The sequence below is a fragment of the Cygnus olor genome, chromosome 4 (genome assembly GCF_009769625.2).
Source record: "Cygnus olor isolate bCygOlo1 chromosome 4, bCygOlo1.pri.v2, whole genome shotgun sequence".
Classification (NCBI taxonomy): Eukaryota; Metazoa; Chordata; class Aves; order Anseriformes; family Anatidae; genus Cygnus; species Cygnus olor.
The window spans coordinates 77,338,295-77,361,674 of record NC_049172.1 but is presented as its reverse complement, the minus strand read 5'-3'; the positions used below and the strand labels follow the sequence as shown (position 1 = coordinate 77,361,674).

At 70.7% G+C, this 23,380-nt stretch overlaps 1 protein-coding gene across 4 annotated transcripts; it reads right to left on the bottom strand.

The window, feature by feature from the left end:
• Positions 1-6,309: 6,309 nt before the first annotated feature.
• Positions 6,310-23,003, bottom strand: EBF4 (EBF family member 4). Of its 4 annotated transcripts, XM_040556182.1 has the most exons (18): positions 22,970-23,003; positions 22,276-22,391; positions 17,823-17,979; positions 17,619-17,682; positions 17,501-17,556; positions 17,152-17,225; positions 16,465-16,533; positions 12,336-12,417; positions 11,318-11,435; positions 10,188-10,321; positions 9,995-10,121; positions 9,572-9,660; positions 9,141-9,206; positions 8,681-8,855; positions 8,404-8,586; positions 8,024-8,227; positions 7,818-7,893; positions 6,310-7,703 (listed from the first exon to the last, which is right to left on the bottom strand). In XM_040556182.1, exons 2-17 carry the CDS (start codon positions 22,362-22,364, stop codon positions 7,823-7,825), a joined length of 1,758 nt encoding a protein of 585 aa, XP_040412116.1. In that variant the 5' UTR covers positions 22,365-22,391; positions 22,970-23,003; the 3' UTR covers positions 6,310-7,703; positions 7,818-7,822. The 4 variants fall into 4 exon arrangements, with proteins under 4 accessions (XP_040412116.1, XP_040412115.1, XP_040412113.1 ...); XM_040556181.1 differs by lacking the exon at positions 22,970-23,003 and having other exon boundaries at positions 9,995-10,091; positions 22,276-22,459; XM_040556179.1 differs by lacking the exon at positions 22,970-23,003 and having other exon boundaries at positions 22,276-22,456.
• Positions 23,004-23,380: the final 377 nt, after the last annotated feature.

The following is a 23,380-nucleotide window of genomic DNA, read 5'->3' as shown; positions in this document are numbered from 1 at the left end:
GCTGGCCCCGGCAGCATGCGCGGCACCCTGCAGTGCTGCTTGCAGCCGCTCCGCAAGTTCCTGTCCTTCGTCGTCACCGTGGCCTTCTGCGACCTCCTGCTGCGCACCGCCTTCCTCTTCCTCTTCTTCCTGCTCCTGCCCGTGTTCGTCGTGCACGACCACGTGCTGCCGGCCCTGCTCGCCCTGCTGCGCGCCATGCTGCCCGTCGCCAACGGCTTCCTCAACGGGCTGCTGCCGGCCCTGGCCGCCTTCCTCACCGCGCTCTTCCCACCCGCCGTCATCCTCCTCTGTGCCACGCAGCTGCTGCCGCCTCTGGCTGGCTGGGCCCTGGCTTTGCCCTGGTGAGGGCCCCGCGGCTCAATACGGCCCCGGCACTGCCACGAGTCCGCCTCCTGCTTGCACCTTCGAGGGGGCTTTGTCCCTTGTCCTACAGCCTCACAGCCTCGCCTGCTGCCGGCCCCTCGCCCAGGTGACCAGCGTGTGTCCCTGGTGTCCTGCCATGTGCTGGGGACAGTGGCTGGGAGGTGACTGGGCTCCAGCAGAGCCTGGAGGGATGTGGGGCAGCGGTGCTGGGGGTGGGAGGACTGCGGGGTGCTGAGGTCCCGTCTGGGGGCCTCCAGTGGGTCCTTGTCACCTCAGCGGGGGACGGAGGTGCCAGGCAGTGCTGGGGATGCAGCTCCCAGAGCCAGCACCAGAGCTGGGCTCTCAGCTCCGGGGCAGACGGATGTCCCCAGGAACGCCATGGCACAGCCACGTCCCTGGGACACCACAGGTCCCACCTCAACCCCTTCTCCCCTTCTCCCAGCATCCCGGGCTGGATCTGCTGCTGGGGGGTCAAGGGGCGAGACTCGATCGGATCCCACCCTTGGGTGCTCCCAGCTCTGCACACCTCGAGGCTGCAGGAGGGGGCTGTGCCATGGGGGTGCTCCAATGTCACTGCGCTGCGGTCCCTCCCCGCGCACCCTGCACACCCCGTGCCCTCTGCGCACCCCTAGTGCAGCCCATGAACCCCACAGACCCCATGCATCCTCTGCGTCCTGGGCACCCCCTGCACCCCCTGCACCATGCTCTGCATGGCCTGGAGACCCCGGGGGTCACTTTGCAGCGCAGCCCCTCCCTGCTTTGCTGCTGCCCCCCGTTAAGGTCCCAGAGGACAAGGGTGCAGCCTGACAGCCCGTGCTATCCGGAACAAATTGACTTACCCTGGGTGCAGCTTTTCAGCATGTGCCTCATTTTCTTGTCCCGGAGCTGAGCACACAGCCCCAGCCCGCTGCCTCGAGCCGTTAAGAGCGGGATGGAGCAGTGCGGGATGGGGGTGCTGGGGGGGCTGAGCCGGACGGGTGGGAGCCTTGAGGTGCGCCCCATGTGTGCAGCCCATGTGTGCCCCCCCCGAACTGCGCTCCTCTGACCTGCAGGGACAGCTCCTTCCTGGGCCAGGAGGGGTGTGCGGGGGGGGGGTCACATCCCTGCTGCCCCCTGCCCCGTTCTGCAGGGGCTGGGACGGGGTCACGGGGTGCTGGGTGCTGGTGTAACGCTGCCAGGATAGGCCATGCACAGGCAGGGGGAGGTGGGTGCTGCGCCCTGCGGGCCCTTGCCCAGGCCCCCGGTGCTGTGCCCCCACCTCTCTTGCAGCAGGGGATGATGAAAAAAGCTCAACGTTAGCAGCGAGTTAATAGGAGCCGCTACCTCCCCCCTGCCCCGCTGCAGCAAATGGTGATAAATGGATTCCATATGGTTCCCATAAAGGCAGCGAGTGCCACATGCTTCTCCCCTCTGCCCCAGCCGTAAGCAAATAAATTAAAGCAATTACTGCTGCAGCTTGTCTGGCTTTTAATGAGCCGCGAGGAGCGGCTGAGAGCTTCCAACGCGTCCCGATGGCTGGAAATGTCAGCGTCTCCCCAGCGCAGCGCCGCAACCGCAGCCAGGTGCTGGCGCCCTCCGGGGCCACCGGCTGCAGGGGAGCGGGGTGCACCGGGGGGTGCTTGGGGTGGGAGTGCCACAGGGAGGTGTTTTTGTGGGACGGCTGCCCCCAGTCTGCTCTGGGCACGTCCCCGCCCAGCATTGCCCCCAGGGCACCCTCGGGTCCTCTGCAGGAGCCAGCTGAGGGTGCCGGGGCGTGAAGCCGTGTGCGCTTCCACAGCCAGCAGAGAGGGGCAGGAGAAGGGGGTGTGGGCTGGGTGTGTGGCAGGGGGTGCAAGGAGAAGGTGCAGGGGTGAGGGGACATGGATGTGAGCACAGTGCTCGTGCAAGCAGGATGGGTGTGCAGGGCACTGATGTGAACACGTCACTCCTGGACCAGGGACGTGTGGGCATCAAGGTGAGCGTGGCGCTTGTGCAAGGAGGGCGCACGGGTCCTGCTGCTTGTGCCAGTGGGATGCGTGTGCAGGGCTCGGGCGTGTGCAGCATTTGTGTGTTGCTCATGCAGGTGGGGTGTGAATGTGGGGCACTGATAAGGGCTTGTGCGAGCCAGGTGTGTGTGCAGAGCACTGTTGTGGCCCAGCAGTGCGCACGTGCAAGGCACCGGTGTGAGCAGGATGAGTACCTGGGGCACTGCTGCAGGCATGTGAGCGGGGCACGAGTGTGAGTGTGCAAGCAGTGTGTGTGTGCAGAGCAGCACGGTGAGTGTGCGGGGGGGGGGGTGAGCATGCAGGGCCCCTCTGAGTGTGCAGGCGTGGGGGTCACTGATGTGGGAGCATGAGGGGGGTGCACCCACAGGGCACTGCTGCAGTGTACCAATGTGCACGACTGCAGTACGAGTGTGCAAGGTACTGCTGCAGTGTACAAACATGCAGCACGTGTGTGCAGGGCACTGCTGTGAGCGTGCAGCGAGCCCTCGGGAGTGTGCAGCCGTGCGGCTCCACTGCAGCATGTGAGCAGGGCGCAGGCCTGCAGATGTCTCTGTTTCCCACCAAATGCGCAGCGGGGCTGGCGGCACGGCCATGCTGCACCCCCCAGGACCGCGGGGTCCCTGCCCAGCCCCGTCTCCGTCCCTGCGGTCACCCCCGCGAGCTGGGGACACCAGCTGGGTGCTGCCAGCCACGATGCCACCCGTCCCCAAGCACCATTCCCTGGAGCCTGGCCCCCGGGTGTCATAGCCAAGGAGAAATCTGGGCAAAATGTTGGTGGCATCAGGTCCCCAGGAGCTGTGGAGGCGCTGGGAGACCCCCAGGGGGTGCAGGACCCCTGCCAGCAAGGCTGCTCCCTGCTGCAGCGCGGCCCAGGAGGTCCTGGGGCTGGGGGCCGGAGGGAACCCCGGAGCTCCATGGCTCCCTTCCCAGCCACGGGCACGGCGTTCTCTCCTCTGCCTCAAGCACCAGCCTGGGCAGCCCCTGCGATGTCCCCGAAGTGACAATTGAGAGCAGCAGGGTGGGCACCCCAGGGTCCCCCCTGGACCCTCCCCGTGTCCCCCAGCAGGTGAGAGCCACCATGGGGGCACCTGGGCTGCGGGTGGGGGTCCCGTGCAGGTGATGAGTCCTGTGCACCCAGGTTTGCCTCGGCTGCTGCTGCCGCGGGTCAGGCGTGGCGTGTCCCCAGGAGGGGCACAGGGACGAGGTGGCCCCGAGCCTGGCTCCCCGTGCGGTGCCCGGTGCCGGCTGTGCCGCACTGCCGCTCGCTGAGCGCTCCTGCAAGCCTCGCGCTGCGCCGGCGCCCGCCGCAGTTGTACACACAAGCAGCCTCATTAACCTTTCTTGATTAAGGCAATTATTTCCAGCACATTATCCTCTAATCTAAACATCGCAGGCTGCGCTGCTCCGTGGGGCTGGGGGAGGGAGCTGGCACCCGCAGCCACGGGGCTGTGCTGGGGGGGGGGGCAGGGGGGTGTCCCCAGGGCGACCCGATGGGGGTCCCCTCCCTGCCCACCTTGTCCCAGCCCCCAAGGCAGGAGACCCCTGCACAAAGGGGCAGGATGCCGGGGGGGCCCAGAGGGGCTGGGGCACCCTAAGGGCTGGGGGACCCTGTGGAGGGGGGGCAGCTCAGCTCAGGGGTCTGGGGGCTGCCCTGTGCCCCAGCCCGCGTGGTCCCTGGTCCTGACGTGGGTGCAGGTGCTGGGGTGCCCCATCCTCATGGGGCAGGGAGCCCTCGGGGGCAGCTGGGGGGATCCAGGGGGCTGCAGACACTCCACGGGAGCTGCTGCCTGCGCCAGGGGCCATAAATATTTATGGTCCTTCCAGGCAGATGCTGTCAGCATCTGTGCGAGGCGGAGGCTGCCGGCATGCCGCTCGGTGGGATGGATGTGCGCCGTCCCACCGCTCCGGCTCCTCGCTGCCAGCATGGCCCCAGCCCCTGCCCCAGCCCCGCGGGGTGCTGGGGACACCCGGGGTAGTGTGGGGAGGGGGCACCAGCCCCCCCCGGGTCCTGCCCGTGCCAGAGGTGGCTGGTGCAAGGAGTGAAGGGTGGTGGGGATGGTGGGTGACCCCTGCTCCCTGCCCCGCCACAGGTGGCACAGAAGCAGGGGGGAGTGGGCCGTACAGCAGAGGGGTGCTGCCGCCCAGAGGGACCCAGACGGGCTGGAGAAATGGGCTGCAGGAACCTCAGGGAGCTCCCCAAGAAGCGCTGAGTGCTGCCCCCAGGGAGGACCAGCCCCAGCACCGGGACAGCTGGGGGCACCCAGCTGGAGCCAGCTCTGAGACCCCCTCACCCCCCCCCAGGGACGGTGCTGGGGGCAGGCAGTGGGGGGCTGCGCTTTGTGCACCCACCCCGGCTGCACCCTGCGGCTCTTCTGCCTCGGTTGGAGCATCCCGTGCCCCCCAGGGCAGGGCCCAGTGCTCAGCGTGGGTGCTGTGGGCGTGCGAGGGCCTGAGAGGGGCTGGGGGGGGCCCAAATTGTCACTGCCACCCCGCTGAGCACTGCCCAGCTGCCTGCACCCAGCCGTGGTGCAGGCTGCCCCAGACACACGCGGGTGCACGCCGCTGAGTGTGCCAGCAGGGAGGTGAGGACACGTGCAGCCCCCCCAGCGTGGCAGCGGGGCCCACCCGCCCTTTGCACGCGCGTGTGACCGACTGCCGGCTGTGCCCCCCTCTGTGCGCAGGGTCAGGGTGTGGGGCAGGCGCTACGGGGGTGCTGAGACCCCCCGGGCTCCTCAGGGGCACAGCGGCACAGGGGTCCTTCCCCCTGCATGTGTGTGTGTGTGTGCCTGGGTCTGTGTGCGTGCACGTGTGCCCGCACGTGTGCGGGGTGCTGCTGCTGACCACCAGCGCTGCCGCAGCCGGGGCTTTGTGTCCCACCCGTGCCTCGAACGCACGGGCCGTGTCCTGCACCGAGTGGCGCTTGGTGCGTCAGGTCTGTGCACACCCGCATCCCACGGGGACACACCCACATCCACACACATGTGTCCCTGTGCACACTTAGCCCACGCACACGCTCACCCCACGGCCCCGCAGCCTGCTGTGCGCCCTCTCCCTGTGACCCCCACGTGCAGGAGTGGCGCTCGCACCTGGGGCTGGGTGGAAAACCCCGACCGAGTCTGGTGCCTGCTCACCAAGCCATGAGCGTGCCCTGCTGGTCCTTGTGGCCGGGGCGGTCCCCAGGACCCTGTGTCCCCCCCACGTCCCCCTGCCCAGCTCCTCTCCCTCCTGCAGGGCTGTCCCAGGCCACTTCTGGGCTGTGGGGGCAACGGGGGATGAGGCACAACCCCCTGCCCTCCCACCCCCCACGCATGCTGGCTCAGTCCCTGGCTGTGCTCAGCCCCTGGGGCTGGCTGTGGGGCAGGCACAGCCCCACACCTCCGGGTCCCACAGCACCCGCTCCCAGGGACCATGGTGAGCCTGGTCTGGGGGCGGCCGTGGCCCCCCCACAGCAGCTGCGAGGGCTGGGGGCTGCCCCCACATCCCCCAGGCTCTGACCCTGCAGGGCGGGGAGGAGCGGGCGCGTTCCTTGGGGTCCCAGGGGTCCGGCGTGGGGAGGAGGCTCCGCGCCCGCCTCGCTGTGCTCTGGCAATGGGAACGGGCTGGGGGGCCGGAGCCGGGGCTGAGCGCTTCCAGGTGCTGGGGGCCAGGACCAGGGCAGCAGCTCGGCTGCACGGAGAGGGGCCCCCCCCCGGGCAGGAGCAGCGGGCAGCCTGCGGCCCCCCAGCCCTGCCTGGCCACACGGCACCAGGCTCCGGCACCCTCCAGAGCCACCCTGTCCCTGTCCCTGTCCCTGTCCCTGTCCCTCTCTCCCTGGCCCCAGGACCCCCATGCGCTCACCCTACCCAGGGCTGGTGCAAGGCAGCCCCAGGGTCGGGGGGCTGTGGTGCTGTGGTGCTGGTTGTGCCCCCGCTTCGGGGCAGCCCCCTCCCCGCTCACAGACCCTGCCGAGCCGCTGCCTTTCTGCAAGTCCTTTTATTTCCGTTTCAAAAAGCCCCCCCGCTTCCAAGCCAGCCTGCACAGCCCGCCCCGTGCCACCGCCGCAGGGGGCACCAGCACCCCGGTGGGGCCACCCCGTCCCAGCCACCCCGTCCCCAGCACTGTGTGACCCTGTCCCCAGCCCCCTGTCCTCGAGGCTGGGCTGGGGACAGGGGCCAGCGCTGGTGGCTGGAGGTCACTGGGGGGGGGGGGGGGGGGCTCTACCCTGGGACCCCCAGATGGGGACAGCTGGTGAGGTCCCAGCTCCGGATGAGGGGACGATGCGGGTGGCACGGGCTGGGCACGGAGGCGTCACCTTGGCTGAGGCACGAGACACACGGCGGCAGGGGGACAGGGGCACACGGCCACCCTGCAAGGGGATGCGGATGGGAGAGGGACGGGGATGGGGGGGGGGGGAGTGGTGTTTTTTTTTCTTTTCCTTTATTTACAAAATTTCTGTTCGCTCCCCCCTGCCTGGGAGTGCCAGCAGAGCCCCAAACGGGAGGGGGGGCAGTGCCAGCCCCGGGGGGCTCCCGCCAGGCCCGCCAGAGCCCCCTTCCCTGGGGCTCGCCTGTCGCTAAAAACAATAATAATATTATTAATAATAACCGTAGCGATAATCACAATAAAAGAGCTGCAGCTGTGTCCTGCGGCTGCCGGCTCCGGGCGCTGATGGGGCCGGGAACCGCGCTGAAGGGCTCAGATGGCTCGGGGTGGGCAAAGTGCTGCGTGCCCCCGCGGGGGGCTCGGGCTGGGGGGGGGGGCAGCGTGGCCCCCCTCCCCCCCCCCAACCCCAGCCGGGCAGGCTGCGCTGGGCTGAGCCCCCGCACGGCCCCGGTGCTGCGAGGGGGCGCAGGGGCAGAGACCCGGCCGCGGCCGCCCGGGAGCTGCGGGTGGGCGGCTGCACATCTGGAAGCACACATCTGGGCAGCGAGCTCGGAGGTGAGGGGGGAGCGGGGCCGACCGGAGCCTTCCGCCCCGCTTCCCGGCGCTGCCCCCGCACGGGGGTCCCGGTCCTGCTGCACAGGTCTTGGGGTGCTTCTGAGGCTACACTCGGAGGGGTTGATTCGATCCCAGGAGCTCCCCAAAGGCCTCTGGCTGGCCCCATGAGGGACTGTGCCGAAACCAGGATCGGGCCACGCTGTCCCCTTCTGGTCATGCTGGCCAGGGTCACCCCGCTGCCCCGGGGGCACCCCGCTGCAGCAGGGGCTGAGCTCCGGGACCCACAGGCAGTAGGTCCTGGCCCCGCAGCCCTCCCAGCCCCGGGCACGGGTCGGAGGGGCCGGCACCGCCACGCTCACGGCCGCGCTCGGTCCCGTCCCCGTCTGCTGCTCGGGGCTGTCCTGGCTCCTGCGGGCAGCACGTGGAGCCTGGGCACGGCTGTAAGGGAAGGTGAGGGGTCGGCAGCGCTGGGGGGCGGCAGGACCCCAGCCCTCCATGGCCCTGTCCCCATCAGCTCTGGATGCGGCCCCGCGTGCACCGCCAGGCACCTACTGTGCTTAGGAATAGGCCAGTCCCTGGAGCGACCGCGCAGGGGTGTGGAACTTGTCCGAGTCCTCAAAAGCCGGGTCTGGGCAGTGGGGATGGAGAGAGTGAGCCGAGAGGGGATGGGGACGGGAACAGGGATAGGGACGGGGACAGGGATGGGGACAGGGATGGGGGCAGCAGGCTGGGGGCAGCCCCTTCCCGGCCGGGCTCACCTTGCAGGCTGCTGCCGCTGGTGCTGGAGCAGGCGGGCGGCGGCGAGGTCTGCGGCCGCACCACGGGGGCGAAGGCGCTTTTCTGCTTCACCGCCGAGATCATGTTGACGGGGGAGAAGGAGAAGCCCCCGGCGGGGGCGGAGGTGGCGGTGCCGGACGGGAGGGTGATGGAGGAGGCGCCGAGGGGGGGGCTGGCGGGCATGACTGTGGGGGGGGAGGCGCTCAGGACCCCGACCCCCTGTGCCAGCTCCCCCAGGGACATCCAGGGGGACCCAGCTGGCAAGGGACAGGGATGGGGACGGGGAGCCCTGGGGCTGGTGCTCCGGGGGGTGCCCGCAGCCAGGGCAGAGCCGGCGGCACAGCCCCAGGTGCGGACTCACTGGCGTAGGGGGAGTTGGCGGTGGAGCCGTTGAGGAAGCTGGGGGAGCCGGGCACCCCCAGGCCGGCCATGCCGCTGCCCCCATAGCCGTTGATGCCGGAGGTGCCGCCGTAGCCGCCCTGCTGCGGCGTGGAGCTGGGCACGTAGCCCCGCGGCGAGGCGCTGCTCGTGTTCCGGGAGTAGCCTGCGGGCGAGAGCGGAGGTGGCACGGGGCAGGGCCATGGCCCACGGCCCCCCCACGGCCCCTCCAGCCCCCCCGGCCCCGGCCCCAAGCCCACCTTGCTCGGGGCCCTGCGCCGAGTCGCCGATGTTGACAGCCAGCTGGCTGCCGAAGGAGTTCACCCCCATCACGGCGCCGGGGCCGTGGCTGCCGAGCGAGGAGAGCTGCGCGGGGGCGCGGGGGACGCTGTACAGAGCCTCGGCGATGTCTGCCGCGCGCTTCAGGATGATGTCCTGGGGACGGGACGGGCACGGGCACGGCGTCACCCGGGGCTGCAGCGGGGCCCGGTGCCAGCACGGACGTGGGAGCGGGGCAGCTCCCGCGGCCGGACCTGGGCGGCTCCAGCTTCCGGGCAGGTGGGGGGCGGCAGCGCCGGGGGGGTCCCGCGGCCCTGACTCAGCGCCCGGGGAATCCTAACGCGGAGCAGATGTGGGGCCGGCTCCTGCGGCCCTGCTCCAGTGCCAGGAGCTGAGCCCGGCCAGCCGGGGGGGCCGTGGGGTGGGACGGGGCCGCGGTACCTGGTTGCTGTGCGGCATCCCGTAGAGAGCCTCCACCAGGTCGGCCGCCCGCTTCAGCAGCACCTCCTGGGCAGTGAGTGGCACGGGGTCAGGCAGGACCCGACCCCCTCTGCACCCCCCACGTCCCCATGCCAGTGACACATCCCCGCAGCGATGTCACAGCCCCATGCTGGCACCTCCCCGGGCTGCCGTGCAATGCCCTGAGCCCGGCCCCACGTCAGCCCCACAGGGCTGCGACCCAGTGCTGCCCCACTGTGCCCCCCAGTCCCCCCTGCCCCTTGGCGGGTGGCAGCACAGACCCCATGCAGGGGACCACCAGTGTGTCCCTGCCTGCCACCACCAGCCGTCCCTGTCTGCACCTGCGGGTGCCAACAGGCACGATGGAGAGCAGAGCACGGTTTCACTACGGCGCTGGGTGAAGGGGTCCCCACCTTGGGCAAGCGCTCGGGGTCTCCGGGGTGCCGGGGAATGACCTTCTGCAGGCGCTGGAACCCGTAGTCGATGGTGGGCTCGTTCAGCGCTGGCCGAGGAGAGAAGGGGTGAGTGGTGAGGCCAGCCCCAGGCCCCCAAACCTGCCCTGTCCTCTGGGGAAACTGAGGCACGGAGCACTGTGCATGGAGCTGAGCAAGGGACAGCGGGAAGGGGGACCCCGGGGTCTCTCCTCCCACTGCAGGGACCCCCCCCCACGTCACCCCTGTCCCCCCCCATGCAAACTGCCTCAGCCCCCTTCCCCTGGCATCCCCCGTATCCTGCGCTGGCTGTGCCCTGGCTGTGCCCTGGGGCCGGCAGCGGGCACAAAGACCCCATGGCACCCCCGGGGGCCGTGCCCCCTCCCCGGGGTGCGGGCCCCTCACCGGTGTAGACGAAGCGCCCCGGGGCGCCCTTGCAGAACTGCTTGGACTTGTAGGAGAGCGTCACCTCCACCACGCCGGGGATGTGCCGCGGGGGGGTCTGCACCCGGATGGCGTGAGGCGTGATGAGCTGCGGGGAGAGGGGGGGGCTGAGCCCTCGGCCGGGCGCGCGCCCCCCCCCCGCCCCGTGCCGTACCTCGCTCCACACCAGCATGGTGCCGAAGACGACCTGCAGCCCGTCGAAGAAGTTGTCGCCGATGACGATGACGGTGGCGCCGCCGGTGGTCCAGCCCTCGCTGGGGCTGATGGCTTTGATGCAGGGGGTGGCTGCTTCGGGCGGGGGGGGGAGAGACAGGGCAGCAGTGAGTGTGGGGCGCGCGCGTGGCGGGAGCGGGGGGCGCCGGGGTCGGGGCCGGGGGCGCGAGCTGGGGGAGAGAAGGCAGAGAGGGAGAGCAGAGGCAGAGAGTGAGAACCAGGCGGCGGCGGGGCGCGCGGCCGGGGACAGACGGACACGGACAGACGCCACGCGTGAGCACGGGATGGCTGGCTCTGCCGGGGAGACGGGGACAGGCGGCGCGGGGACGGGCGGGGACAGCGGTGGGACGGGGACGGTGCCACGGGGGCGGGCGGGTGGACGGACAGACAGTGTGCACAGGACAGACGGACAGACGGAAAGGGAACACGTGTCGGATGGGCAGACAGAGCACGTATACGTCGGTCAGACGGACACAGACGGACGTCAGGGATGCACGGAGTGGCTGGCTGGACAGTGTGTGTGTGATGGCAGGAGAGCCGGGACGTGCTGAACAGACAGCCAGACGGAGGGACAGACAGAAAATGCACGTGCGTGGTGGGTAGATGGAGAGACTGTGTGCTGGATGGACGGACAGACGGACGAGGCATAAATACCGGGCTCAGTGCCCACCCCAGGGTGCCCGTTCGCCCCGCTGACCCGGCAGGGAGGTGCCGCGGCCAGGGAGCTGCAGGCTCGGAGCAGTGTGGGGCAGAGCGGGGGCATTGCACGGCCCGCCTGGGGGTCCCGGCATGGGGACACGGTCCCCGTGGGGCTGGGGGCTGCTCTGGTGCCGTGGGGCACACGTGGCCACGGGGCTGTGCCAGACCCCACAGCCTGGGGACCCTTCTCCTGTCCCAGCCCCGTGCCCGGCCGCTGCTTGCACACACACACACACGTGGCTCTGGGTGTGCGCGTGGGGATGCGCACAGCTGTGCATGCGTGCCAGGAGCACGGCACACTCGAGTGCATGTTCCATGGGCACACGTGCACGTCCCGCGTGTGTGTGTTTGTGCGTGCGCTCAGGCGCTCACCTTCGGAGGGGTCGAGGCGCCGCGCTCGCCGCCCGTGCTTGGAGTTGTTGTGCACGAACATGTTGTCGGACACGGCCAGCACGTGGCCATCCACGTTCACAGTCGTCGACACGACCACCTGCGGGACCGACATCAGCGCCACCATCCCCTCGTGCCCCACGGGGGACGCAGCCGTGGGGCACTGAGGCTGGTGCCCGTCCCCATGGGGACCCCGTAGGACCCCCTGCCACGGGTACATCACCCCACCCACGGGAGGGTCCTCACCGCCGCGGTCACCTCTGGTGTCCCCCCTGCCTCTGGGTACGGCAGCATTGTCACGCCTGCCCTCCAGCCCCTCCCTGATGTGTGTGCCAACATGTACCATGCGTGTGCATGCGTGTGCATACAGGTGCAGGAGCCAAGGGGGGGGGGTGCGTGTGTACCTGAACGCGCTGGTGAGCGCTTGTGTGTGTGCAGGCGCGCTGGTGTGCGCATTGTGCACACGCACGGGTGCCATACCCACGCAGAAGACGGCACTGCAAGCCCCCAGCACCACCCCCAGCACCGCCGTGCTGCCAGGACCTGCCCGTCCCACGCCACCCCCTGGGGACACCCTGGGTCCACGGCGGGGACACCCCACCCCGCCCCCTGCGCCCCCACCCCACCTTCCCCCCTCCCTCCCTCCGGCGTGGACTTGGCTGTTCTCCCGGAGCTGCTTGGCGCTATGCAAATTGGATAGGTCGTTAATCATGTAAAAATGTCACAATTATCATATCTTTACGAGAGGCCCTAATGAAGGCGCCCGTGCTGGGTGGGGGACGGGACAGAGCCCCCCCCCCCCCCCCCAGCTTCGCTACGGAAACTCCAGCTGTGGGAAGGGGGACGCTGGGGAAGACTTTGCAAAGGGGTCGGGGGGAATTCAGGATCTGATTCGCCTTCTTCGGTGGATCAAAACCCCCAATTCCCCTCGGCCCCACTGAGAAAGAGACGGGGCTCCTGATGTGTGGGGCACGGCTTGAAGGGGGGGCCCGGGGCTCACCTGGAAGCGCCGCATGTCCCGTGGGTTCCCTGCGTTCTTCAGGCAGTTTTGGTTGCACTTGAGGAAAAACTTGAGGAAAAACCTGGGGTGGAAGGAGGGAGGACAGCGGGGTGAGGGCAAGTGTCCCCGCTGTCCCCATGTCCCCAACCAGATGTGCTCAGGAGCTCTCCACAACGCAGCCCCCCCCCCCACCATGCATGCACCTCACAGCGATGTGCGCGCACACGCCTTGCACAGACACACCCCAGGACCCACGTGCTGAGTGGGGCTGATTTGGAAGATGGGTGGGCAGCTGGGCGAGCTGCCCCCGCCACCTCCTGGCCTGATGAAATATTCAAGCTGCTTGTCCACGGCCCTAATCAGCATCGGCCCCTCAATAATTAATGAGCAGCAGCAGCAGCACTCACCCTAGGGAGAGGGATGGGGTGGGATGGGATGGGATGGGATGGGGATGGGATGCACAGGGATCATGGCACACACGCACACGCCTAGGAGCACAGACCTGTCCCTCCGTATCACGGACACATCCCCTGGGATCACAGACGCACATGCCCCAGTACCACCAGGGTGTCCCTGCGTGCACTCGCACACACAGTGCACACACAGCTGCACGAGCCCCGTGCAAGGCCACACACCACCACCCACATACACACACACCGAGCTGTGCCACCCACTCCACCATGCCCAGTCGTACCCCTGGTACGACTCGTACCTGGTACCGGGGAGACCCCGCTGTCAGTGCTGCGTGAGCGTAGGGCGGGGGCAGCCCCAGCCCCCCCGCACCACCCCGGGGAGCCATCCTGCCCCAGTCCTGCCTCAACATTGTCTCAGCGCCTGATCCCAGCACCCCGCACTGACACCGTGCCCCAACATCCTGCTCCAGCATCTCCCTGAGCACCCCGACCAGCACGCTGCCCTGTACCCTGGTACCCTGCCCCAGCAGCCCAGCCCAGCCCATCCCAGCCCAGCCCAGCATCCCATCCCATCCCAGCCCAGCATCCCATCCCATCCCATCCCATCCCATCCCATCCCATCCCATCCCATCCCAGCATGCTGCCCTGGTACCATGTGCCAAAAACCTGTCCCAGCATCCCACCCCAGCACCCCATCCCATCTTGTCCCAGCACCCCATCTGATCCCAATAGCCCATCCCACCCCATCCCATCCCACCCCATCCCACCCCACCCCATCCCACCGCAGCATTCGGCCTTGCCCCGCCCCCCCCCGGGGCTGCAGAGGGGCTGGGGAAGGCTGGGGGGGCAGGAGGTGGGTGGGAGGGCTCGCAGGCCCCCCTCGGGCCCTGGGCAGCCCCACCGGAGCAGGGCCCCCCCCGCCGTGTCCCCCGGGGGGCTCCTGGCCCCGGCCGGCACGGGGACGGTTTTACCGGGAAGGGCGCGGGAAGCGCCCCCCCCCCTTCGCCCCCCCCCCCCCCCGTGTCCCGGGCGCGGGGCCGCGGCCTCGCAGGTGGTAATCAGCGGAAGGAAGGCGCGGGGGGGGGGGGGGGAGGGGGGCAGGAAAGCAACCCCCCCCCGCCAGGAGATTGACAGGGGCGGCGCGGGGCGAGCCCCCCCGGGCCGGGCCGGCCCCGCGCCGCCGGGAGGGGAGCGGAGCGGAGCGGATCGGGGCGGCGGGCGGCCCCCTCCGGCACGGCGCATATGGGCGCGGAGTTAAAAATACAGCGCCGCGCATCCATTAGCATCCTGATGCGCCGCGCTCCCCATTTAATATGCAAATTCCCGGCAGTGCTGCCGAACACCTTCTGTTCCGAGCGCATAAATTTGAATTCGCAATTAGAATAATCTTGTATAATTAATGAAAAGCGTCAATTTTAGCTCCTAAGTAATTTGATTAACATGTTGATAGGGCACTTATCTGGCTCTCTAAACCAGTGGGGCCGGGCGTCGGGCCGGGAGCGGGCGCGGGGGCAGGGCCGGGGGGCGGCGGCGCCGGGCGGGACCCGGCCGGCCCCGGGCACCGAGCGGGCCGAGGGCGCCGGGGGGGTCCCCGCCGGGGCCGGGCCGTGGGGCAGGGGCCGGGGCGGGGACGGAGCCGCGACCCCCGGCCACGGCACGGGGCAGGGGCGCGGCCCCCGCGGGTCCCCGTGGCCGGGGGTTCCGGGGGGTCCGGCCCCGGGGGGACCCGTCCCCACGCCGGGCAGCCGGGGCGGGGAAGAGGAGGGCGGGGGCCGAGGGCACCGGGGACCCTCTGGCCGGTACCGGGAGTTTGTCTTGGCCGGGCCGCGGCCGTTGAATCCCGCGGCCGTGCGGGGATTTCCTGATCCATAGGGCGGGGGCGGACGCACATCTGGCCGGGCACATCTGGCCGCGCACATCTGGCCGGGCACAGCTGGCTGCTGCTGGCAGGGTGCAGGGAACCGGGCCCCGAGACCTGACACCCACCCGGGGCTGGTGTCACACCGGGAGGGCTGTGGACGGGATGGGGATGGGGACACGGTGTGCAAACATGGCCAGAGCCTCCCCTTGTCCCAGGTGGCCTCCAGCGCACGGGGAGCCACCCCCAGGGACCCCAGGGACCAAGGGGCACGGAGCGAGGTGAGGAGGGGACACGGCCCCAGCGTCCCCCCAGTGCCACCGACCTCCGAGCTGGCAGCCCCCAGGGACAGCCCTGGTGCCACCACCGACACGGGTCCCCAAACGCCCCACTGTGCCCCAACAGCCCGGTGGTGTCACCAGGAGGGTGCCACCGTGCTGGGAGATGTGCGGGGACAGGGATGGAGCGATGGCATGTGGGGTGGGGAGACAGGAGGATGGACAGACAGAGGGACGGTGGGGCCTGGGGTGCTGCAGGGCAGAGGGAGGAGCAGAGCAACGCCTGGGGAAGGGGTGAGGGGAGGGAGGGAGGGAGGGAGGGAGGAGGATGCGGCAGGGAGGGAGGCGCGGTGTGTGCAGTATGCCCAGGGCGGGTGGAGGGCACAGGGCTGCACACAGATGGACAGACAGACAGACAGACACCCGCCGCAGAGCCAGGGCTCTGCCCGTGGGGCTGGCTGGGGAGGACACGGTGCTGTATCCAGCACAGAGCGCTGCCTCTCCCCTGTGCTGGGCTGTCGGCCTGGGGCACAGCATGGCATGGCACAGTATGACATGGCACGGCACAGCATGACATGGCACAGCACAGCATGACATGGCACGGCATGGCACGGCACGGCATGACTTGACATGGCACAGTACAGCACAGAGACTGGGTCCCACTGCTGACCCCAGTCCCACAAGGGGGGGACCAGGAGGTGGCTCCTGACCATCTGTGCCCCCTTGTGTCCCACTGCAAGGGCAGGGAACCCCCTCCCCGCTCTGTCCTGGGGCCGGGGTGCCCCAGGGGTATCAGCCCCTGCATGGGGACCCGGGGGTGACACCTGCTCAGCCCCAGCACCGAGGGATGGGGAGCACACACGGGGACCCCAGCACGACACAGGGGTGCCAGCGCTCATCCACCACGCAGCAGGAGGCTTGGGGGACTCGGGGCTGTCCCTCCCCTGTGGGGCACACGCCTGGGGACACTGCGCCGTGCCAGGCTCTTCCCGCTGCACGTGGCCCCGTGCAGGAGTGCGGCTGCCCCGCGGCCCCGTCTGGCTGATGGCAGTGGCTGGGTGCCGTTTGTATTATTTATTTGTTTGACGCACGTCGGAAGTGCCGCGCTGACTGCGAGCGGCACTTCCCCATCTGTCACGGCTGGCCGCCACCGCAGCCCAGTGGGGGGACACGGGGACGCAGGGACATGGGGACTTGGGGACACAGGGACTCAGGACGTGGGGATGCGGGACGTGGGGACGCAGGGCACGAGACAGCAGAGGTGAGGGTCCGTGGGGCTACACGTTGCTGCTGGAGCAAGCATCTGGGTGGAGACGAGGCGCTGCCTCGTTCGGTGCCACCCGATGCCATCCACAGGCAATGGCCCGTGCTGGGGGCGGGGGGACTCCTACCTGTCCCCCAGGGCCCAGGGCAGGATCCGGTGCTGCTGTGCCAGCTGCACAAACAGCAGAGAAGAGGGAGCAGGGAGTGCAGAGCGGCTCCGAGGTCGTTAGCACTAACGAGGCAGCGCTCACATCCGGCCCCCCACCCAGGGACTCCCTGCCCTGGCTCCCCGGGGACCCCCGGGCGCTGCCCCGTACCTGTCGATGATGACGGGGTCCGAGGGCGTCTCGTTGCGGTTCCCGCAGCTCTTCTTGTCACAGCAGCGGCTGGGGGAGAGGAGCAGAGTGAGGGAGAGGTGCCGGGACAGCCCCATGCCCCCCCATGACCCCAGGGGTACCCCCCACCCCCAGAACCCCCCCCATCAACTTTCCCTTTGCTGGGGAGCAAAGGTGGGGGGGCGGACATGGAAGGGACAGCCACGTGCCCCCAGGGGAGCAGGGCTGGAGGGGTCCCCAGGACAGGGACATCGGCCACGTGGTGCCAGGGCACGGGGGGCTGGGGCGCCGCAGGGGATGCCCTGCTGCAGCCCCCCCTTACTGGTCCCACTGTGCCACCAGGCTCTGAGCTTGGGCTCTGCACTGGGGTGCCATGGGTGGGCTCCGTGCGCCGGGGTCGCCCACGCCCCGCATGCTCCCACGGTGGCCCCACGCTGCCCACGGGGTCAGGGGACACGGCTGAGCCCCAAGGAGCACCACGGGGAGCACAAGGCCCGGCCGCAGCATCCTTAGCGCGGCTCCTGGAGATCAATTAGCCGTGCTGGCACGGAGCGCTAATTTGCACAAACACCGAGTGAGCGTGGTAAACAAGAGCGGCTCTAATGGGGCACGGGGGACCGTGGTGCTGGCACCAGGCAGCTGGGGCTGGCAGCCCCCCCAGCCCCCTACCTGCACATGATCTCGTGGGTGAGGAGGACCCGGCACATCTCTGGGTTCTTGTCCTGCCCCTCGTAGATGATGGCCTGGCGGGGAGAGCGGGAGGTGGGGGCTCCGCCAGGCCCGGAGCTGCGGGGATGGGGACCCGCGGGGAGCAGCGGCCGTGCCCACAGCCATGGGGTGTGTGGGGCGCATGCACGCGCGTGTGCCCATGCACACCTGTGTGTGCCCACGCTGCACACAAATGCACACAGCAGTGCCCATCCTGCACATCTCCGTGTGCACGTGCAGGGCTCGGTGGCTGCGTGGGATGGGGCGGCCGATGCAGGGTGGGGGCCACGGGGACCCCCCGCAGCGTTACCTGCTTGGACATGGAGTCGACGAGCCTGACGTAGAGATCCTGCTCGGTCCGGACCCCTGCGGGGCGAGAGGGGTCGGTCAGCCCGGCACGCGCCCCTGCACCCCCCCCCAGCACCCACCGTTGCTGTAGAGCAGCTGCAGCCGGTAGTGGATGCCGTTGTTGGTTTTCTCGCCGTTCTGCTCCTGGGGAGGGGGAGAACAGTCGGGTGGGGGCCGCGGGGTGTCACCATCCCCCGGGTGCAGCCCCAGCCCAGTCCCGAGCCGCAGACCCCACACCCTACGGTGGCCTCACCCCCCCCCCATCCCATGCCCCCTGGCCTCACCCGCTCCTTCTCTACGAAGTCGATGAAGGAGGTGCGCTCGATCTCCACGGGCTGGCCCTGCCGGTCGTACATGGCCAGGACGAAGTGGAAGAAGTTGGATTTCCGCAGGTTGGAGGGGGGCTGCTTCTCGAAGTGGGCTCGGGCCAGGCCCACCCCGCTGCGGGGACGAGGCAGGGGGTGAGCGCGGGGCGGCCGCTGGGGCCCTGCACCCCCTCCCCAGGGCCGCCTGCGTCCCCCCACAGAGCCCCTTCCCCAGGAGGGACTTGGCACGACGTGCCCATCGTGATGCCCACGGGGCGAGGGTGTCCCCGGTACCCACGGGATGTTACGGAGATGGAAGCAGGGAGGACCACGGTCCCCCAGCCCTGCACCACGGCCAGGATGTGCCCACACCCAGCTCGCCCCCACCACCTGCAGGGCTTGCCCTGACGACGAGCGAGGCCGAAGGCCGTGGCGCACAGAGGGGGGCAGTCATGGAGACCCCCCAGTTCCCACTGCCACAGCGGGGCCCCACCACGTGCCACAGTCGGGGTGAATGCAGGCACCAGCAGCCCAGCCTCATGGGACTCCCTTGCTGTCCCCACAAGGACTTGCACATGGTGACAAAGCAGCGGTGGCACGGGGTGACAAGGCTCGGGTGGCACACGGTGACAAGGCACGGGTGGCACGGGGGATGCCAGCGGACGGGCGGCAGCTCCGGCACTGCCCGCTCCCCTGGCACACGCAGCCACCCACACGGTCGGCACCGTCCCCAGCCCGGCGGGTGGTCCCCGTCCCCGCGGCGGTGTCAGCGCCAGTGCGGGGGCCAGTGCCGCCCCCGCCCCGCACATCCGCGTGGGGGGCCGCGGGAGCAGGACCCGGCCCCACCGTGCGGCTCGGCAGCCAGCGGGGCGGCGCGGCCAAGACAAACACAGGGATGTAAAAAATTCCCCGCTTCCGTGATTAAAAACACATCGGGCGATGAGCGAGCCGGGGGCGGGGGGCTTGGCCCCCCCCCCCAGCCTCAGGGGGCTCGAGCTGCCGGAGCCGGTTCCCACGCTGCCTCGGAGCCTCCCAAGCAGGGCAGGGACCGGGACGGCCCCACGGGGACCCCACGGCCTGCACCGACCCCCGGTGTGGGGCAGGACCCCGCTGTGCCCGCAGCCCCTCGCAGCCCCCCACGGCATGGGGCAGACAGGGCGCAGGCAGGGGTCAGCACTGGGGGGGGTGGGGCACAAACGTGCGGGGCTGGAACCCCCGGCCCTGCTCCAGCCCCGGAGCCCCCCGGGGGGGGACACAGGGCTCGGTGGGGGGCAGCCCCGCAGTGCGCCCCGTTGCCGGAGCCGGGCCCGGTACGGGGCCCCCCCGCTGTGCCAGGGCACGGCCACCACCTGATGGCCGGCCCGGGAACGGCGGGGGGGGAACGGCCCGGGCACGGCCCCCCAGGCCCCCTCCGGCCGCCCGGCGCCCCGCAAAGCTCAGGGACGCTCCGAGGGCGGGGGGCGCGCAGCCCACCGAGCTGCCTGCGGGGGCTCAGAGCCCCTCTGCACGCACCGGGGCGCCGGTGCCCCGCGCTTGCTTGGCACACGGGTGCCCGAGCACACTGCAGCGTGCACGGCCGGACACGCGTGTGCGCGCTCACACACTCGCTGTCCCCGTGCGCTGCTGGCAGCCCTGCACACCTCCGTGCACACGCACACGCTCGTGTCCTCGCTGCCTCACACCCAGGCTCCAAGCAGTGTGGGGGGCGCTCCCCGGACCCCGTCCGTGCCCGCGAGCTGGGGCTCCGGCAGTGCCAAGCTCCGAGCTCCGGACCATCCTCCCCACACGTGGGTGCTGAGCCCGGGACCCCACAGTGCACGGGGACCCCAGCTCAGCGCACGAAGCCGCGCGATGCTGCTGGGACAGGGGACCCCGCTGTCTGCGCTGGAGCCCGGCCACGGGGCTCCTGGCTAATGCGAACGTGGCACGGCCCCAGCAGCAGGCAGAGCCGGGCGGCTGCAGCGAGCCAGCGCTCGCCCCGGCCTTTTAATTCCCCTCCGCCTCCCCCAGGCTTTTTTGGCCCTAAAGTGCAGCGGGGGGGCGGGGGGGCCCGCGGGCTGCCGGCCGGGTAATAGCTGCATCTCTGCTCCCAGCGCTGCTGAGACCCCGGCGCTCCGAGAGCCGAGCCCGGCTGCCATTAATTATTAAAGGAAATCAGAGCATTTCCTAGCAAATGAGACCAGCGAATGTCTGTTACAGGAAAGCAACATCTTCCACTCACGGATCCTCCAAGAACAAGGGGCACCGCGCAATTATGGAGCCCAGGCTCCCCGCTCGGGCTGCGGGAGGGTGGGAGGGAGCCCGGGAAGCCGAGGCACGGCGCGGGCTTGTCCCCAGGACCCTGACCCTGAACGTCACCCCCGGGACGTGCTCGGGGCTGCTCGCAGGCAGCACGTGGGGAGCGAGCCTGCGAGGCACCGCAGGACCACGGGGCCGGTGTTTGCCAGTGATGAGAGGCCCCGGGGCCGGGCAGCCGGGTGTGGAGGTGGCGAGCAGCCCGCGTGTGTCCACACGCATGTCACCGCCGACACACGCACCGTTCACACCCAGCTGCTGGGGACAGCGGCGGGACGGGGACGGCACTGCAGGCTGCCGAGCACATCATCTGCTGCCCCAAAACTGTGGGGCTGAGCAGGGGTCCGTGAGCCCCTTCCTCGTGCACCGACACACGGAGACACACGGCAGCCCCGTCCCCACCACCGAGCCCAGCCCTGCCTGTCCCCCGCTGTCCCCCTGTGCTGTTGCAGCCGGGGAGCAGAGGCAGGGGGACGGATATCATCCGCCTTCCTCACCACCACACTGGGGCACGGGGAAGTCTCTGGGTGCATGACGGCCAGCACCTCCTTGCGCCCCAGCTCTCACCCCCTCTGCAGCCCCCTCCCCACCTCCCGGGGCCGGGCCAGCCCCCCAGTGCAGCCCTTCAGCGCAGCCCCTCTGCTGGGGTGCTCAGCTGGGCTGCACCGGGTGGCTTTGCCGGGGACTCAGTAGGATCGCTGCAGTTTTGCAGCACCCCGGAGCATCTGCGAGTGCAGCAGCGGGGGGGTTCCCGGGGGAGACCCCAGGGCTTCCAACACAGCCCCCGGGGCGAGCAGGCGGCAGGGCTCGCAGTGGTGCAGGGGTCCCCGGCCTCGGGGATGGTGCCCAGATGGGCAACTCTGCCAGGGGGCTGGCGGTGCTGGGGACGTCCCGCTCCGCTGTGGCAGTCGCCCCCCGCCAGAGCCCAGCCCCACTGTCCCTGGCTGGGAGGGGACACAGGCACCCTCAGCATGGGGCAGGGCACTGGGGAGGCAGCACCCACACTCTCACTGGGCTGTGTCCAGGCTGTCCCAGGGCCCCCGGCACCTCCTGGTACGCCTAGGCAGAGCCGCAGCACGCTGCAAGCACGGCACCCCCGTACCGAGTCCCCCGACTCATGGGGACAGCAGGAGCAGCGGTACTAGGGACAGGGGTGGAGGTGTCCCCCTGCCACTGCCGGGACCCCTCTGGGCACAGGGCTGGGGAAGGGCAGGGGAGCGTTGCGCACGGAGCCCTGAGCCCCACGGGGACGGGGTGGAGCACAGGGAGCCCCACAGGGAGGGCAGGGGATGGGAAGAGGGATAGGGACAGGGCACGCAGAGCCCTATGAGGAGGGCAGGGAATGGGGTGAGAGAGCACAGGAGGGCAGGGGGCTGTGGAAGCAGCAAGCCCGGCGGTGCAGGCTGCGTGAGCGGTGTCTCGCCCGGCCGATGCCACCAGCCCTGCCCAGGAGGAGGGGAAGGCGGCGCCGCCAGCCTTGCCATACAGCTGGGGCACGGGGTGCGGGTCCAGCCCCAAGACGCGTGGCACACAGCTCACCATGAGCCCCTTGCAGCTCCAGCAGCAGCATCTGCCCCACTGCGGGACCCGCCAGCCCTCCCAGCACGGGGTGACCAGCCTGGCACGCGTGGGGTGACAGGGCTCGGGGTGCTGCTGAGGTCCCCGGGGGTCCCCACGGCACCCAAGGTACTCAGGGGTCTGGATAACCCGTGAGGCCTGAGGAGCCCAGGGTGTGGGGGGGCGCTTGGGATGCCTGAAGTCCCCAGCGGGCACTAGGGATGCCCAAAGCATCCAGGCTGCCCATGGACCCCGGGATGCTGAGGGGGTTGGGTGCCTGGGGTGCCCAGAGCGTGCAGGGTGTGCCTGGAGTGCGCGGGGTGTTTGTGGGGCACGGGGTGCCCGTGGGGCACGGGGTGCTCGCAGCACCTGGGATGCCGTGGAGCTTGTGGTACCCGGGCTGCTGGGGGCAGCCGGGATGATCCTGGAGCCCACGGAGCCCGGGGTGCCCACGGAGCTCGGGATGCCTGTGGTGCCTGGGATGCCCACAGAGCCCGGGATGCCCACAGAGCCCGGGATGCCCATGGAGCCCGGGATGCCCGTGGTGCCGGGGATGCCCACGGAGCCGCCGTCGCCTTACCTCTGCGCCGCCGTGCTGGCGTCCAGGATGCCGGTGCCCTGCAGCCACCTCACCGAGGGCAGCCCGGCCGTCAGCGGCTCTTCCTTCATGGGCAGCCCCCCCCGGGGCAGCGCCTCCTGCACGGAGAACATGGCAGGGGCTCAGCGGCCGCCCCCGACTTCCCCCCCCCCGCCCCGGGCGCGGCGCTCAGAGCCGGGCAGGTGCCGGGCGCCGCCGTCCCGGCCGCCGGGGAAGCGGCATCTGCGGCGGCTGGGCGGCCGGGAGCGAGGGGAGGCAGGGGGGGGACCGGGGGGGGGGCTGGGGGGGCGGGCGGCGGGGGCGGGCGGAGGCAGGGCCGGAGAAGTTGGAGACGGAGGAGCCCAAGTGCGGGGAACCGGGAGGGGAAGGGGCGGGGGGCGGCGGGGGGGGGGGGAGGGATGGGGAGGGCAGAGGAGGAGGAGTGGGGGGGGGGGGGAGGGAGGCAGAGGAGGGGAGGGAGGGAGGGAGGGAGGGAGGCTGGGAGGAGGAGTGGAGGGAGGGCTGGAGGGAGGCTCGGGGGGCTGGAGGAGGGATGGAGGGAGCAGGGGAGGGGTGGAGGGAGGGAGGGAGGCTGAGGGCACCGGGGGAGGGATGGAGGCACGGGAGGAGGAGGAGGAGGAGGCCGGGGGAGGGCTGCGGGAGGGGGCAGGCGCGGCCCGGGGCGGGGGCTCGTTACCGGCCGGGCGGCGGCGGCGGCGGGCGCGGCGCGGGGCGGCGGCGGCGGCGGCGGCCGGCGGCGGCGGCGGCGGCAGCGGCAGCAGCAGCAGCAGCGGGCGGCCGGGGGGGCCGGGGTCGGCGGGAGCCCGGGGGGGGCGCCCCCCCCGCCCCGCCGCCGCCCCCCCCCCGGCCCCGCGGCCCCGCCGCCCCGCCGCGGCCACCAGCACCATCAGCACCAGCACCCGCCGCCGCGGCCCCGCCGCCCCGCCGGCCCGGGCCATGCCGCCGCCGCCTCCCCGGGGAGGCAGGGCCGGAGCCGCCGGGGGAGGCGGGGGCCGCGGCCGGGCAGGCTGACATCATTCCGGGGAGGAGCGGCCCCTCCCCGCGCCGCCGAGGGGCTCCGCGGGCAGCGCCGCCGCGGACGCCGCCG